Genomic DNA, 17,591 nt, shown 5'->3' with positions numbered 1-17,591 from the left:
ACTTCATATCAACGTCTGTCACGCACATGCGCGTGCGTGCGTCACCGTGCCGCCATGGAAACCGAACGATGACGAGCGCCTTTAAAAGACCTGCAGATCTTTCAACTAGTGATGCTTATCGAGGCTTTGTTGAAGCTTCGACACTTCATTCAAAACATGGTTCATTACTCGAGACCTCAATGACACACAGCTCGAGTAGGACATCTAGTGGTCAATAAAATGAAGTGCAATCAAGACGTGGTCATTGGTTCATGGATTGTTTTGGATAAGATAAGATGTCCTTTATTTCTCCCCACGCCGGGGGAAATTTACATTGTTACAGCAGCTTATGTAGTGATATGAATAAAATAATAATAGAACAGTAGTAATAATATTTACAATATGTACAGGGATGAGAAATGAGGATGAAATAGTACAGTATTGACACACTGTAAGACAATGTAGTATAAAGTGGCTTAAAAAAATAAAGTTTAAAAGTGCAAAGATGTAACAGTGCAATAATGTCAGTGCAAATTGTATGGTTTGGGGTGGTAATGATATGAGTCCAGTTTATGTTAACATCAGCCAGTGATGCTGATGTTGTAAAGTCTTATAGCAGATGGAATGAAGGACCTGTGATAGCGTTCCTTCTTGCAGGGTGGATGTCTCAGTCTGCTGCTGAAGGAGCTGCTTAAAGACCCCACAGTGTCATGCAGTGGGTGAGAGGGATTGTCCATGATGGATGTGAGCTTTGCCAACATCCTCCTCTCACCCACCTCCTCTATGGAGTCCAGGGAACAGTCCAGGACAGAACCTCCTCCTGACCTTCTGCTTAGTCTCTTTCTGTCCCTTTCAGTGCTCCCTGCTCCCCAGCAGACCACTGCATAGAAGATAGCAGACGCTACCACAGAGTCATAGAATGTCCTGAGCAGAGTCCTGCACACTCCAAAGGACCTCAGTCTCCTCAGCAGGTGGAGACCACTTTGGTCCTTCTTGTACAGAACCTCTGTATTGTGTGTCCAGTCCAGTTTATTGTTGAGGTGAACATCCAGGTATTTGTATGTGTCCACCATGTCAATGTCCAAACCCTGGATGTTCACCGGTGCAGTCTGGGGTGTCCTCCTCCTGCGGAAGTTGATGATCATCTCCTTCATCTTACTGGCATTGAGCTGCAGATGGTTTAGCTCACACCAGTCAACAAAGTCAGAGATGACCGTCCTGTACTCCTGCTTGTCCCTCTCAGATACACACCCAACAATGGCTGTATCATCGGCGAACTTCTGGAGGTGACAGCTCCCAGAGTTGTAGTGGAAGTCCGATGTGTCCAGGGTGAAGAGAAAGGAGGACAGACTGTCCCCTGTGGACCTCCATGCTGCTGACTACCACATCAGACACACAGTCCTGAAGCCTCACGTACTGTGGTCTGTTGGTGAGGTAGTCGATGGTCCAAGCAGCCAGGTGACAGTCTACTCCTGCTCCTTCTAGCTTCATCCTGAGCAGAGAAGGCTGGATGATGTTGAAAGCACTGGAGAAGTCAAAGAACATGACCCTCACAGTGCTGCTGGGTTTCTCCAGATGAGTCAGTGATCTGTGCAGCAGGTAGATCACTGCATCATCCACTCCAATGTTCGGTTGGTAGGCGAACTGCAGTGGATCCAGATACTGGCTCACCTGGGGACGGAGGTTCTTGAGGACGATCCTCTTCATGGTCTTCATCAGGTGAGAAGTGAGGGCCACAGGTCTGAAGTGGTTAGGCTCCCTGGGGTTCCTGGTCTTAGAGACAGGAACCAGGCAGGAAGTCTTCCATAACACAGGAACCCTCTCCAGACTCAGGCTCAGGTTAAAGATGTGCAGCAGCACCTGACAGAGCTGGTCTGCACAGTCTCTAAGGAGTCTGGAGCTGATTCCATCAGGACCTGCAGCTTTCCTGGTTTTGATCTTTTTAAGTTCACTTCTCACCTGATCAGCTGTTATGGAGAGGCAGGGGGAGGGTGGCAGGGGGAGGGGTGATGGTGGTGGTGGGGGGTGAGACGAGGAGGGGTGATGGGGCTGTATGTGGAGTCCGGAGGTGGTAGAAGACGGGGATGGGAGGAGGGGTGCTGTTGGTGGTGTTGGTGGTAGAGAGCTGAGGTGTGAAGAAGGAGCTGGCTGGTTGGTTCTTTGATGAGAGGAGGGAGGAGTGGGAGCAGAGTCAGATCTGTTAAAGAACAGATTCATCTCATTGATCCACTCCTGGCCTCCTGCTGCAGCTCCTCTCATGGCCTCTGCTGTAACCAGAGATGGATCTAAGGTCTCTCCAGACCTCCCTTGTGTTATTGTCCTGCAGGTGAGATTCCATCTTGGTCCTGTAGCCTTGTCCACCTTGATCTTCTTCTTTATCTCCTTCTGCACCCTCCTCAGCTCCTCTTTGTCCCCAGATCCAAAAACCCTCCTCTTCTCCTTCAGCAGGGCCTTCAGTTCCAGGGACACACAGCACATCCCAGTCTGTGGTCTCAAAGCAGTCCTGCAGCGCCTCAGTGGCCTCGTCAGACCACTTCTTCACATACCTGGTGGTGGGGGGTTGTTTCTTCACCATAGGTATGTAAATGGACTGCAGTCTCACCAGGTTGTGATCTGAGCGGCCCAGCGGGGTGAGGAGCTGTATGCATCCTTGATGTTTGCATACAGCAGATCCAGGGTTTTATTGTCTCTGGTATGGCAGGTCACGTACTGGGTGAACGTGGGGAGAGTGGCAGAGAGCGATGCATGATTAAAGTCTCCTGAGATGATGATAAGAGACTGAGGGTGAGATGTTTGCAGCTGGGACACTTCACTGTGGATGAGTTCACAGGCTGGGGATTTGATTCGCTATGCACACGTTCCTGTTTGACTACACTAGATGATTGTATAGGTTCTAGTGGATACAAAGATAATATTTCTAGTCATAATAATGACAACTATTGAAGAGCATGTTTCTTATTTGCCATGTTTGTCTGTAACCCTATATACTCTTTGCTTATATTCTGTGTTATGAAACATTTAAACGATGCTGCTACATTCATGAGATGCTCTACAAATACAGACTGATGTCATTTTCACATGGGGCTGGTGCAAATAAAGATTATATTATGGATTTTGGCAAAGTATGTCTTGGGGTTTATTGGAAAAGAGGTCAGTAAAGAGGGTGTGCTCATGTAACTGGTTATGAGCTTTTATTGAGAAATAAGTTAACAGTTTTGGGACTCAAGCAGTTCCTTCTTTTACTCATGATCTCCCCAGCCTTAAGAAAAAGAAAAAAAACCTGTTCACAAAGCACAGATGAGGTACACAGGAAATGTTTGTCTCCATTGCACAAGTTTGGGTAAACGGTTTTGTGGGTGGCCCAGTAGGTCTACCATTCTTTCTACAATTGCATTCGCTGTGATGCTTTGCATTTGCCAGGCTCTACTTACGCCTTCCTCCAATAGGCTCCACAGTTGAACTGAAAAATGTTGAAGATCATCACCACAAATGTCATTAGTCATTCCTTATTCATAAAAGAAAATAAACCTGTGGAAGGTGGTGGAGGACGAGGCTGTGGTGGTGCTTGTGACATAGATGACTGCTGCTGGGCATTCTTTGTTAATTGTTGTGCATTCTGTTATTAAACGTTCTTTCACACTGGCTGCCACTCTGACTGTTGAATCCAAAAGTTTTGAACTGCAGAGCCACAAGTGTAACAACAGCCAGTGAACCGTTTTCTTTGGTTTGTAGTCTGTCAGCTAAGCACCTGACAAGGTTCTGTACCAGGTGTTGTGCCACGGAAGTGGTGAGTTGGGAATAGAGTTGTTCAGTCATTTGTCTCAAAACATGGTAGAGGGGGATGAGCTCTGATCCTTAAACTCTTTACTCCTCCGACAGTGATGCAATTTCTGCAGCAATGTGGGCTGCTGTGTGGGTCCTTGGAAAAGAATTAGCTCCTAGAAGAAGAGTGGACAGCTGGTCATTCCGACTGACATAGTGGCAGGTGACAGCCAGATATGCATCTATGTTGATGGAGGTGCACATATCTGATGGGAGGCTTACAGTCTCAACACCCCAGATCTCTGCTTTGTCCTTCTCCCTCTCCTCCTGATACTTTGCAACCACCATGTCCTTGAGAGCCTCTCTTGTTAGAAGCGTATATGTGGGGTCCAGTTTTGCCACAAGCTCTGAATCCAACATCCTCCACTACAGAGAACAGCTGACAATCCTTGACGACGAAGTTTATGAGAGCATCGTCAAGTTCTCGCTCTCTATTGCCTGAAAAAAATTTATGAAGACAATACAATGCATTAAGTTACATAAAAATATGTGTTCTTGGAAAGTGTCACAGGGCAACATACACCAAACTTACAAGGCATCAGCAATTCTTGGCAAATGTCATTAACAGGCCTACCTGGGTTATTGGCAACAGCTGCTGCCTGTTCTCCAGCACCAGTTCTCTCTTCCCTGCTTGGTCCTTAAATGCCTCAGCATGGACGAGGTGTTGTTGTTGTATGCCAGCCTCATATCACTCAGCATACACTGGACCTGTGAAACAATCAGTTACCAAAGTCAATCATGGGGTGGGGTGGGGGGGTCCATAGAACCCAGACGCAGGTACAGAGATCAGGTTGAGAGACAGCAGGTGTCAAACAGGATTTATTTGTATCAATGAATGCTAATACAATACAAGGGGAAACAAAGCCTCTCACAAAAACAGACTAAACTGAAAAACCCAATCTAAACCTAAAACTAAAAAAAGAACTTAAAAATCTGAATTAACCTACAGGGAAAAACTAAACCAAACACAAAACATATGCAAGAGAACAAAACAAACAAAGCTAACTACACTAGAACACTAGGAAAACGCAAGCAAAACACTAAACTAAGTCAACAGACAGTGTACTCACAAACCCAGGAGTAACAGAAGTAAAGGGGCAAGGAAGGCAGGCACAGGGAACCTGGCGGGGGGAAAAGACTGGCAGACAGAAGTCTGGAAACAGAGGGGACCAGTGGTTATTCAGGGATGGGGGGAGACAAAAGTCCATGGGGGCTGAAGCAGTCATGAGAAAGCAGGGCTCAGTGGGGAAGAACAGAATCCAACATGGGAGCAGAGTCTATGAATGCATGTGAGTCGATGGTCCAGCAGAGAGAACGTGAATGAACAAGGGTTATATAGCTGAAGGTGTGGTAGTGGCAGGTGTCCTGAGTGAGCTGATTACTGCAGATGACAGTCATGGCAGTAATCAGCAGGTAACAGAATGCAGGCAGGTGAAACAGGAAGAGCAGGAGGACAAGTGAACAGAGAGAGAGAGAGACAGGAGGGAGACAAAGACACAGACAGGTCAAAACAGACAAACAGATAAGGAATGGTAAGAGAAAGAAGGAAAGAGGGAAAAGGAGGAAGGGCAGGAGCTAGAGCAGGGATCATGACACATAATTTGAATGCATTCAAGTAATTATATTTTATTCAGTGACTGCATTGTACATCTGGTTACCTCTGTTTTAGAATTGATTTTAAGATACTTGAATAGGTTTATAAAGCTCATATAAAGAGTGTTAATATTTTAAAAGCAAACTCAAGAATCTACCTTCTTAGTCAGACTTTGATTTGATAGATTTTATTTACATTCTTATTTGAACTAATTGTATTGACTTCTTTTATTTATTTTTTCCCCATCAAGCATATTTTAGGCTATGATGTAGCCAAGACATGCAATTAACAAATAGATTTTATGTTAGACTAATTATTAGACTGACAGCTGCATGTTGCTGTCTTTATTAAAGTCATTAATTTCTTAATCACACACCAATAACAGGCTGATTCTAGATCATTCAGGATGAAGAAGGCAGAAAAATCCTGTCATCCTGCAAAATTCTCAAATTATATTTCAAGAGGAGCTGAGCCTCCCATGTAGTTCCAGCTTGGATGTAAATAATTTGTGCTAAAATAGTTTTTGTTTTACAGTTTCGGCTTCTTGTATTCAGTCATTAACAGTTTGTTGCATCGTTTTCCAAATCAGCCCAAAATAAATAAATATGTGCTGATCAGGATGAATAAGAAATCAGTTTAACTGTAAACTAACAGCAAAGTTCATTATCACTAACTCCATAAATAATCTATATATAATATGTGATCACCAATAAATGTGTGAAAAACTTTAATGATTTTCTAATTCATGTATTTAAACATGAGACTTGCAACCTGGATCTGAATACTGGATACGAGGACAATAACATGTAAAAAATGCTAAATATTAAGGCAGCAGATGTAATGTTAGTTAAATCAGAGGTTTATTAAAGAGTTCAAGTGTCGGTGCTTCGATAATCCAACATTTAGTCCAGACGGAGTCTCTTCCAGCGGATCATCCAGACACCAGCAGCCGCCCCGAGCACCGGCAGCGTCCGTGTGTTTACCGGCGGACAAAACTCTCCGCTTCCAGGCCAACGAAGCAGCACATCGACGCCGTTTTCCTTCCACCGTGTCCTCACATGTCTCTGCTAACCGGAACACCGATGTTCCACCGGAGACGAGGAGCTTTTAGGCGGTTTAGGAGCACAAACGTGCAGAAAAGTGTCAGCGAGCCGCCCTCGGTCCCCGTGTGTCCGACAGCTTGGAAGCTTCCTGGAAGCGAGAGACAAAGAGCTGGAAGCCGAACATGAGCCCAGTGTGGAGGGACACGCGTGTGGTCGGCGTGGCAGCGACCGTGGACTGTGAAAAGGCTGATTTTGTGCGTATTTTGTGTCCAAAACGTGTGAGAGAAAACACAAATATGGCCGCGTTTGAGGCGGCGGCAGCCCAGTGCAGTGTGTTGCCTCTTTACGGTTCTCATGGTGTTTATAAGTCCCGCCTCCTGCCTTCAGCTCTGACACTTTGAGACAAACAGAGACACAGAAACATGGCGGAAGAAGCTCCAGCAGCTGCACCAGCTAAAGCCCCGGCCAAAGCCCCGAAGAAGAAGGGCTCCCGGCCCACGAGGGACGGACCCAGCCTCCCGAAGCTGATCGTCGACGCTGTGGCCGAGTCCAAGGAGCGGAAGGGGATCTCACTGGCTGCCATCAAGAAGGTGCTGGCGAGTAATGGGTTGGATGTGGTCAAGGCTAACAAACGCATCAACACCGCTGTCACCAAGCTGGTCACCAAGGGGGTTCTGACCCAGACTAAGGGCACCGGGGCCTCCGGTTCCTTCAAACTCGCCAAGAAGGAGCCCAAAGTCTCCAAACCGGCCAAGAAGGAGACCAAGAAGAAGGCTCCCGTCAAAGCCAAGAAACCCCCCGCTGCTAAGAAAGCTGTCGCTGCCAAGAAGTCCTCGAAGAAGATAGCAGCAGCTAAGAAGACAGTGTCCAAGACGTCCCCGAAGAAGGCGGCGGCCAAGAAAGCTGTCAAGAAGACTCTGAAGAAGAACCCCAAGAAGTCCGCCGCTAAGAAGCCCAAACCTGCAGTTAAGAAGCCCAAACCTGCAGCTAAGAAGCCCGCAGCAAAGAAAAGTGCAGCCAAGAAGCCTGCAGCTAAGAAAGCTGCCAAGAAGTGAAGCTGCTTCATCTCCACTCACTCATCAGCAAAGGCTCTTTTCAGAGCCACCACAGCCTCCTCTGAAGAGCTGCTGCCTCCCTCATCACTGCATCAACACTCAACATCACTGCTCACATTTTACAGCTCGACAACATGGAAACATTCAATTCAGCTCCAAATGTAAACACTTCAATACTAAACACACATCATTAGTCTGTTAAAGGCAACCTGTCGTTGTTATAAATGGTGCTCAATACATTTAGAGAGACATTAAAAATAAGAACTGAATTGGATTACAATATTTTCAGATCAATTTTTTTACTACCTGTTCTTTTTAACTACATATTTAGAATTTGTAAAGTATTTTTTAAATACAAACACTGCATCATACATTGATTTTTTACACTATTACTGTTTTTTCTGTTGTATTATTTACTGATAATAATGTATGAATGAATCTATGAAAAAGAATAATAAACTAAAATAAACATATCTCAATAAAAATGTAAGATTAGCAGAACTGAATTTAACAATATGTTTAGCACTGTAAACGCACGAATTTAAGTTGAACCCAAAACACAAATATCTTCGGTAGCAGACAGTGCAGCTTGTGTCCAGAAAAATCGTTATTATACATGACCTCACAAACCAATTAAAAACCAGTAGTGCATTTAAAACCAACATTTGATTGGTCCAGTAACTGTTTATTATGAGCTGTTGGTCTGGATGTTTCACTGACAGTGTTTGATGAGACACATGAGGATGTTTGCTGTTTACAGAGGACAGTGTGTGACTCTGAAAAGAGCCTTGGTGTCGTTCAGCGGGTCCTCGGCTTTACTTGGACTTGGCGACCTTCTCGGTCTTCTTGGGCAGCAGCACAGCCTGGATGTTGGGCAGCACGCCGCCCTGAGCGATGGTCACTCCGCCCAGCAGCTTGTTGAGCTCCTCGTCGTTGCGGACAGCCAGCTGCAAGTGACGGGGGATGATGCGGGTCTTCTTGTTGTCTCTGGCGGCGTTTCCAGCCAGCTCCAGGATCTCAGCGGTCAGGTACTCCAGCACAGCCGCCAGGTAGACGGGGGCGCCGGCACCCACACGCTCCGCATAGTGGCCCTTCCTCAGCAGCCTGTGGACACGACCGACCGGGAACTGGAGTCCTGCCCGGGAGGAGCGGCTCTTTGCCTTGGCTCTGGCTTTGTCGGCTCCTTTTCCGCGTCCAGACATCTTTTAACACAGGAGGTTCTTACACAAAACAGGAAACTGAAATAAAGGAAGCGAGACAGACAGCAGCTTATATAGAGCAACAGGCTGCTCGCTGATTGGTCAGACTCAGCGTAGACTGTGATCGTCCAATCAGAGGAGAGCTGTTGTAGTCGGATGGTCGCTGCACAGTTTAAAATAAAACGGTTCAACTCCAGTTTAGTAAAACATGTTTTTAGTGGATTTCAAATAGAATCTCAGCTAGAAGCAGTACAAATATATGCAGTAGACTAAGCCATAGCTACATGTGAATTCAAGTTTAATTCTGCAAACCAAGTGTTGAAAAATGTCGTACTTTTTATAATTTCACTATTTAAGTTAAAGCATTTTTTATTAAGCTCACGTTTATCCTCTTTATTAGCTGAAATTCTTTACGACTTACAATAAACATAAGGTTGTGCTTCTCTGTTTCAGAAGCTTGGACACACAGCGGTGGAGCTCCACAGGTGAGTTAGACACATGCATGTTGCAGAAAGTAGACTTTGCTGCTTTGCTCACTTGTGCTTTTCTGTTTCAGATGCTGTGGGACGGACCGGTGGTCACTTAGTGCATGAGAATATATTGCAGAGCAGCAGCAATAAAAAAAAAGTACATATATATATATATATATATATATATATATATATATATATATATATATATATATATATATATATATATATATATATATATATATATATATATATATATATATATATATATATATATATACATACATACACACATAGAATTAGTTGTTTCCAGGTCCTCTTTGAATACCTATAAATCAATGAAACATCTGTCAGCAGAGTCTGACTATCTGGAATCATTACAGATATTAATAAAGGTCATTTAAACTAAAAATAATTACACTGTGACTGGTCAGTATTTCATTATTTATCAATGGAGTGTTCACCGATCAGAAAATAGGTCACAATTTCCCATTCCTTTATTAAACATGAAAATATAATTGTAATAAATTCAATTGTAAATAACAGAAACATTGGTCATTAACATAACAAAAATCTGTACTTTTATGCTTCACACAGGTTTCAAACTGACTCGCCTCACACTTTAACAGAACATTTCTAATTGCATTTGTGGATTTGCCTCTATAGTTTCTTCCAGTGGTGTAGTCTAGTTTTTTCTAGTGGGTATACTCCAATTTGTCCCCTTCCAGCCTCATAAAACAAAGCCAGGTCAACAGCAGCAGCAGCTCCTTTATTTCTACCAAACTACCAATTAGCTAGTTCTAGATGTGATAGCGTCAGCAGCCTCCTCTTCCCTTAATGAGGTAGAGCTGATGTTTCCTCTTCATCAGGCTACCTTTCCTAAATGCTAACATTAGCTCCAGCTGTAGTGTTTCCTAAAGCGGCAGTATTCTCAGGACAAGCAGCAGGCTTATTGAAACACTGAAATAGTGTCATTTGGTTTTGCTTTCTTGTTATTTTTTCTCCACCGACTGATGTTGGATCAGGTTGTTGATTCATGCCCCTCTTCTTCTAAGCCAGGGGTATTCAGTTAAAATTCAAAGAGGTCCAGTCAGAGAAAATGGATTAAAGCAAAGGTCCAGAATATCATAATGTCTAACTTCAGTTCATGTGATATATGTTGTTGTAACCTGGTAGTTTTATTAGGGTTTGCCTGTAATCAAAAACTGACCGTCAAATGAATGCAGTACAGTTCAAAAACATTTTGACAGCATTTATTAATAAATAACTTTTTATATAACTGTATATCTTAAAAGAAAGTGTAGAACTTGAAAAAAATCATGACTGAACAACCTGAACCAATTTGTATACATCTTTAACAATACCTGAATCCCATAAATGTAAACAATTGAACCCTTTTCCATTGTTTCCCCTGTTTTCTATCACTCCCCTTATATCGCTGCTGCTTAATGGGAGAACTGAGCTGCCAGTATTTTGAATCGTGGCCTCAATGGTGTCAGGGTCGTTCTCAAACATATTTAGGGAGCTCATTGGTGAATCTGGAACCATATTTAGTTTTGATTATGTTCATAGTTGAGAAAGCTGCTGGCTCACAGCTGTATGTTGAGCCAAACATGGTCAGCATATGACCACAGTCTGTCCTCTAGTTATGTGTAAAGAGCAAAAGATACAGCTCTAACAGCCGATGCTTTGAATCTGAAGAGCCGACTCCCATCGAGTGAGAGCCTTTTCCCAACTTTTTTAATGGAGTATGGATTTGAAGACTGTCCTCAGAGAAACCACGTTACCGAATCCTAGATTAAAGAAGTTTGCCTTCAGTGACAACAGAGCTGTTGATGAGACGCTTCAGAGAATAAGAGCAGCAGCAGTAAAATGTCCCCCAGCAGCCTGACATCTCCACCATTAGAGGACCAAGTGGAGGAGGAACCTCAAACTTCTGCTGTGTGGAGGCTCTTAGATGGAAGAACTACAGGAGATACGTCAAAGAGAAATCCTACAGCTGATGTTGTAATGGAGGGGAGATCATGTCTTGAGGAACCCCTCATCCAACCAGCAGACGACCCACTGAGCTGGTAGCAGGCCCAGGTCTCAGTCTTCATCCTCCTGGTGAAGCTGATGGAGGAGAGACTGTGTGTTGTGGCAACTTCTGTTCCATCTAAGAGAATCTTCTCAAAACAGGGCAGATATTCACTGAAAGAAGAAATGATATCAGCTCATCCAAGCTCAGGCATCTGATTTTTCTGAATGCCAACCTGCACTGAGGACATTTATACTGTTTGAATGCCGAGTTTGGTTCTGTGGGTTTGTGTGCAGTGTTTTGTTCATTTGTTTTTTGTGCAAAAAGTTTGAATGAAATATTAAACAAAAGTAAGAATGTCTGTTTTTGTAACAAAACAAACCACAAAATGAGGCAATTATTAGGCTTCTCATAAAAACACTGAATGCAAAAGAGTTTGTCAGTACATAAATAATTCATATTTGCCTGGTTAGGCTAAAATATGAGGCTACAAATAGTAAAAAATGAGGACCTGTTTGGGAGCCAAAAGAAGCATCTCTCTGAGAAGAATCAAACTTCCCATCACTGCTGTCCTCTCTGTCCCTCACTTCTCCACTGGTTGTTGAAGGCAAAGCTGCGATGCAATGCAGAGACTTCATTGGTTGAGTCGCGTCACGTGGGATGGCTGAACTCGTACGTAATTGGTCTGTGCGTTTCGTGAGCTGATAGACCAATGATAAACACTGGGAAGCTGTCAAGGTAAAATAGAAGCGACCCGTCAAATTTAGACCCGTATAGACGGCGTCTGGGTCCGCAATTCAGTGAACCTCGTTCAAAGCCAGACACCTTCCCCTTCCCCGTAAAACTGCACTGCTTCCTAACACAGAGAAGACGAATTTATGAACGGGGAAGTGAACGTTATGTAAAAAAAAAAACATACTGATAAGTATCTTTGCGCATTTTAAGTGGTGATATGGAAATTCGGGACCTTTTCTAGTGGGTATAAGGCGAAAACCTGCGTATCACTACACCCCTGGTTTCTTCTTATGTATATATATATATATATATATATATACACACACACACACACAAAGTATACTTATATGCCCAATACTGTAAGCTTATATATTCCTTACACATATACTGTGGTCTTATTTTCCCATTAACAAAAGTTTACTGAAGGCATGAGTTCCCAAACAGCATCCCACAAATATTTGAAACGAAACTCCTTTATGTATCCAACACATTACAAGGTTGAGCTCTTAGTGAACAGGTGTGGCTCTTAAAAGAGCCGTGGTGTTTTGGGTCAGGGGAGGGTGGTGGGTCTAAGCTCTCTCTCCACGGATGCGGCGGGCCAGCTGGATGTCTTTGGGCATGATGGTGACCCTCTTGGCGTGGATGGCGCACAGGTTGGTGTCCTCGAAGAGACCGACCAGGTAAGCCTCGCTGGCCTCCTGCAGAGCCATGACAGCGGAGCTCTGGAAGCGCAGGTCGGTCTTGAAGTCCTGAGCGATCTCTCTGACGAGGCGCTGGAAGGGCAGCTTGCGGATCAGCAGCTCCGTGGATTTCTAGTAGCGACGGATCTCTCTCAGAGCCACGGTACCGGGACGGTAACGGTGAGGCTTCTTGACGCCGCCGGTGGCCGGGGCGCTCTTGCGGGCAGCCTTGGTGGCCAACTGCTTCCTGGGGGCTTTTCCTCCGGTGGATTTTCGGGCGGTCTGCTTGGTTCTGGCCATTCTGCTTCCTCTGTCTTCTCTGCTCCAACAGTAGAATACAAGTGGAGGCTGAGCGGCAACAGCGAGCTTATATGGAGAGCGGCGGAGCAACGGCAGCTCTGATTGGTCCAGAGCGCAGAGCGGGAAGCGCTGATCGGTCGAGAACAGAGCGCGGGAAGGATATCAGACCGTGGATTGGATGAAATGAATGTGACGTTCAAATAAACTCCACCTCCACAGCAGCCGCCATGTTCAGCAAATTCGGATTTCAACTCGCTTCTTCTAATTTCCACTTAATAGTAGAAATGTTTTATTTTATTAGTTCAAACATTAAACTCTTTCTTTTTTCCAACAAGAAGCAGTTCATTGATAAATCCAATGTCAAATACAGACTAATCACAGATACTGATTCAATTTTACATCCTATTAAATCCGAATGAGTTACAATAGTCGGGACAATCAGCTATAAAACAAACGGTTTTTTTTTTAGCTTTAATCCAGGTCTTGTTTCTGCATGTTGTCATGTTAAAACATAAATTTGAACTGACGATCTAGTGGGACCGAGCTCTTTATCAGAGGTGTGTGGTCCTGAAAAGGACCTTTGTTGTGCTGCATGATCGCTGACTTTAACCTCCGAAGCCGTACAGAGTGCGGCCCTGCCTCTTCAGAGCGTACACCACATCCATGGCGGTCACCGTCTTCCTCTTGGCGTGCTCGGTGTAGGTGACGGCATCACGGATGACGTTCTCCAGGAACACCTTCAACACACCGCGGGTCTCCTCGTAGATCAGACCCGAGATACGCTTGACTCCACCGCGGCGAGCCAGACGGCGGATAGCGGGCTTGGTGATTCCCTGGATGTTATCCCGGAGAACTTTACGATGCCGCTTGGCGCCTCCTTTACCGAGTCCTTTTCCTCCTTTGCCTCGTCCAGACATCGCTGCTCTTCTGCAGTTTTCTGCTCAATGATGCCGCTGCTGGATTCACGGAGATTTAACTCTCCACTGAGGACGTGATAGAAGACAGAGGCGGACTCTTCTTCTTCTTCTTCTTCTTCTTCTTCTTCTTCTTCTTCTTCTTCTTCTTCTTCTTCTTCTTCTTCTTCTTCTTCTTCTTCTTCTTCTTCTCCTCCTCCTCCTTCTTCTTCTTCTTCTTCTTCTTCTTCTTCGCTGCATCAGCGCCACCAACTGACCAACAGAAGGATTCATGTATTAAGATTTGTGTCCAACTGATCTACCTGACTTTATTTTCCTTTTGTTTGCTGTCGTGACACTGTTCATGTTTTAAACAGCAGCATACAGTATGTCCTGAATGAACATTTTCATACACGACCACAAAAACTAATTAAAAACAGGACTACCGCATTTACATTTGATAACTGTGTGTAAAATGAGATGTTGGTCTGGATGTTGTACTGACAGTGTTTGATGAGACACATGAGGATGTTTGATGTTTACCAGAGGACAGTGTTTTCTTTTATTATTAAAAAGGAAAAACAACTGTGACAAAAGGGCACTTTGTGCATCAAGAGGACTTGTTGTGTTTAGTTCAGTCAGCCTGGCTGCAGCAAACAATCAGCAGGACGGCAGGTCAGTCAGACATTTTCAGTGTTAGTTATCTTTGCATCTTGTCATGATCACATAGCACTTGTTTAATCAGCTACTATCTCTCCCGTGCTCTTTTTAGTGTCTGCACTCTCAGATCAATACAGCCCACCTCCAGCGATATCATCATCATCATCATCATCATCCTCACCAACCCCCTCAACAGAAGCTGTTAATGAACCCCATCAGGTCAAACAGAGACTTTCCCCTAACGAAGATATGAGGTGTGGACAATGATAAGGGATGTTGTGATTCCATGTTACATTCTTCATGAATATGGTTGCTACAATTCAGCCAGTTCTATTGTAAGGTATGTTTCTGTATGCTGTTTCAAATTCGTGCTCCATGTGGCCCTTTTAACTTTGAGCACCTGCCCCTCCAAAGGTCTCTGCATGGCCCAGTAGATGACTGCATAAAAAATGGCTCAGAGTTTTGCATCTTTATCACCAATGTACACGCCCAGTTTCCTGTGCAATCTTCATGTCACAGAGACTTTGATAAACATCTCTTATGTAATAAAGTGCGCAAATATCTGCAATAATAATGGAAGCAGGCTTCTAATTGATATCAAACTTTCACATCTATTCTGAAAGTTCTTGAAAAAGTTTTTAAAAATTTGCACTTACCACGAGCTTTATTGGACATCTTGTTTAACCAAACATTTAAGTAAGTAGAGGAGAACTTATACAAAGAAAGGTTTAAACAAGTCTGTCACTTTTAGTTCACACCGTCCACCCAAATAAATGTGTTGTATTTGTAACACGTAGTAGATTCAATGTAGCAAAAGGGTGAGTATGAACTACTACATTAAGAAACTTGATCTCACAAAATAATACAATTTAGTGTATGTATATGGGCTTTATCTCTGGCAATGGTAACATTAGGTTCACTCAAGAAGGATAGTTGGACAAGGACAATATTTTTTTGTTAAACAGCTTTCATTTGACATTTATTTTCAAAATGATAAACCTTAAATTGTACTGATCACCAAACCATCAAAATGATCCGATAAATGACCGTCTAATTCTGTACTAACCCCAACAGAACAGAACCAGTAAACATAACAATTTGCTATCAAGTGCACATGGAAAACAATAGACAAAAAAATAAAAAATGGACACTGTGACAATGTGTGGTGTGTGTATGTGTGTTCAGTTCAGTTCATCTACCCAGGTAGTGTGATTTTGTTCAGAATGTCTTAGCTGGATTTCAGTAGAGACGAGTGCATCCTTTTCCTTTTGCCGCGCTGTAAAGCAGTCGAGTTCTCACACCCTCCACACTGATCACTCCTCGCTTTACGAATCTCACTGGAATCTGGCTCGCCGTTCAGCATCCACTTTAAACAGTCTCCAAAAAACCAACCTGCATACAGCAGTTGTTTTGCAGTTACAATCTATATCTCTCCACTCACTGTACACTTTAATATTTCTCTATTTCTGAAGCATGAATTCAGTGATAACAGAAAACACAACACATAAAGCTGTGTAAATGAATTAACTCAATAGCATTAGCTTTCAGTAGACACAACACAGAATTCACCATATTTTCATCAACTAAACATATCACAGGATACATTCATTGTCTGTCTCCGATTGTTTTTTTAGATTTGAATTAACATGAATAACAGAATGCATAACGCTGCATACAGACACAACGTAGCATCACCTCGTGGTGAATTTAGCTAGCACGCTAAGCTAACGTAAGATAGAAACAAACTCACCGGAGCTTAATCCGACGGGAACAGTAAGAAAGATATCACTCAGCGGTTTATCTCTGCTTTCTCTGCAGTAAAAGACTCCATAGTGCAAAAAGTCCAAGGAAAACTACCTGGAACTAAACTTTTAGGGAAGTTACCGCTCCACACGATCTGATGAAAATTTATGTCTTGCTCTTGTCTCTGCCGTAAAAAAAAAAAAAAAAAAAAAAAAAAGTAGAAAAAAAAATCTGCAGCACTACTGCGCACTCTGCTGGCACAACGAGAAAACTGCACCGAATTAACCCTATAAATACTGCCAGTTACTGTGTAGTGCAATTTATGGGTGCTACATATTTATAAAAAAAAAATCACACAGGCTGTTGCTGTAAATATAAAATAACTGTCGCCTTTTTCACTTTAGTTTTTACTAATAAAGAGCAACTTTAACTAATTTAGAGCAACTATAACTAATTTAGAGCAACTTTAACTCCTTTAGAGCAACTTTAATTCATATACACCACCTTTCAAAAGTATGGTGTCACTTAGGAATTGCCTTAATTTTGGAAGAAAAACTGTTTTTTTCAATGCACATTTATGCTGCTAATGGACTTGCTATTCACATAATCAGCTTCATTATGTGAGGGAGCTGTGATGGGGATGTGTGTGCCATCAATGCAGCTAATCACACTGGGAAATCCTAAAAGAAATTAAAATTACTAATCTCAGTCTGAGGTTGCAGCACAATGTCATTAACAGAATATGATTTAAAATCAATTTAACAGATCTCTACATCATTCACCTGCAATCCTGTGGAACTCCTCCTTGATGGCTCTGACAGGTTTATGTCCAGGGAAAACCACAAAGATGGTAAAAGTCGTTTCAGGGCCAGACACACTTTTCTGACCATCCTGCATACAGTTGTCTTACTGAAGTGTTCTGCATCTCCGACATTATATAAAAAACTTCCACTTGCAAAGAACCGCAGCACAACACACAATATCTGCTGGGATGTGAGAGCATGACTGTGGTTGGTAAAGTTGTAAATGTAAGGAGGATTAAGTTGTATGTAGATTATGGACTGTGACGTGAAACGGTACCGTTCAAAAAGATAACTGTCCGGAAATGCGAGAACATCTATGCGCGGTCTGATAACAATCTCCTGACGAATATTTAATTCTCTGCGCAGTAATGCTGCTCCTTCATCCACTGGATCGTTCATAAAAGGACGTCATTTTGACACACGGCAGAACTAGACTTCGCCAAAACTCGCCAGCTGAATGAATGAATGAGGAAATGAAATCGCGTGTGGCTGAAAGAGGGCGGAGACTGAGAGAAACTCGAGGTTTACTGAGAAAAACATGGTCCCGACCAGGTTAGAGTCAGAGAGTCTGTTACTATGGTAACTGACCGAGAGCTTA

General features: G+C 43.3%; 4 protein-coding genes and 1 pseudogene across 4 annotated transcripts; 1 reads left to right on the top strand and 4 right to left on the bottom strand.

The window, feature by feature from the left end:
• Positions 1-1,231: 1,231 nt before the first annotated feature.
• Positions 1,232-6,432, bottom strand: LOC129348636 (uncharacterized). Its single transcript, XM_055009500.1, has 2 exons — positions 4,376-6,432; positions 1,232-4,239 (listed from the first exon to the last, which is right to left on the bottom strand). The coding sequence occupies exon 2, from the start codon at positions 2,455-2,457 to the stop codon at positions 1,246-1,248; it is 1,212 nt and encodes a 403-aa protein (XP_054865475.1). The 5' UTR covers positions 2,458-4,239; positions 4,376-6,432; the 3' UTR covers positions 1,232-1,245.
• Positions 6,433-6,721: 289 nt separating this feature from the next.
• On the top strand, positions 6,722-7,636 carry LOC111570660 (histone H1-like). Its single transcript, XM_055009502.1, has one exon. The coding sequence runs from the start codon at positions 6,861-6,863 to the stop codon at positions 7,491-7,493; it is 633 nt and encodes a 210-aa protein (XP_054865477.1). The 5' UTR covers positions 6,722-6,860; the 3' UTR covers positions 7,494-7,636.
• Positions 7,637-7,740: 104 nt separating this feature from the next.
• On the bottom strand, positions 7,741-8,719 carry LOC129348641 (histone H2A-like). The gene has a single exon (XM_055009508.1). The coding sequence runs from the start codon at positions 8,693-8,695 to the stop codon at positions 8,309-8,311; it is 387 nt and encodes a 128-aa protein (XP_054865483.1). The 5' UTR covers positions 8,696-8,719; the 3' UTR covers positions 7,741-8,308.
• A 3,602-nt stretch (positions 8,720-12,321) lies between these two features.
• Positions 12,322-13,313, bottom strand: LOC129348640 (histone H3-like; annotated as a pseudogene).
• Positions 13,314-13,452: 139 nt separating this feature from the next.
• LOC129348643 (histone H4) lies at positions 13,453-13,998 on the bottom strand. Its single transcript, XM_055009512.1, has one exon. It carries the CDS (start codon positions 13,809-13,811, stop codon positions 13,500-13,502), a length of 312 nt encoding a protein of 103 aa, XP_054865487.1. The 5' UTR covers positions 13,812-13,998; the 3' UTR covers positions 13,453-13,499.
• Between the last annotated feature and the right edge of the window lie 3,593 nt (positions 13,999-17,591).

The sequence above is a fragment of the Amphiprion ocellaris genome, chromosome 4, assembly GCF_022539595.1.
Source record: "Amphiprion ocellaris isolate individual 3 ecotype Okinawa chromosome 4, ASM2253959v1, whole genome shotgun sequence".
In the NCBI taxonomy this organism is placed as follows: Eukaryota; Metazoa; Chordata; class Actinopteri; family Pomacentridae; genus Amphiprion; species Amphiprion ocellaris.
The sequence above is the reverse complement of the archived record's forward strand: the minus strand, read 5'-3'. Positions and strand labels throughout refer to the sequence as shown.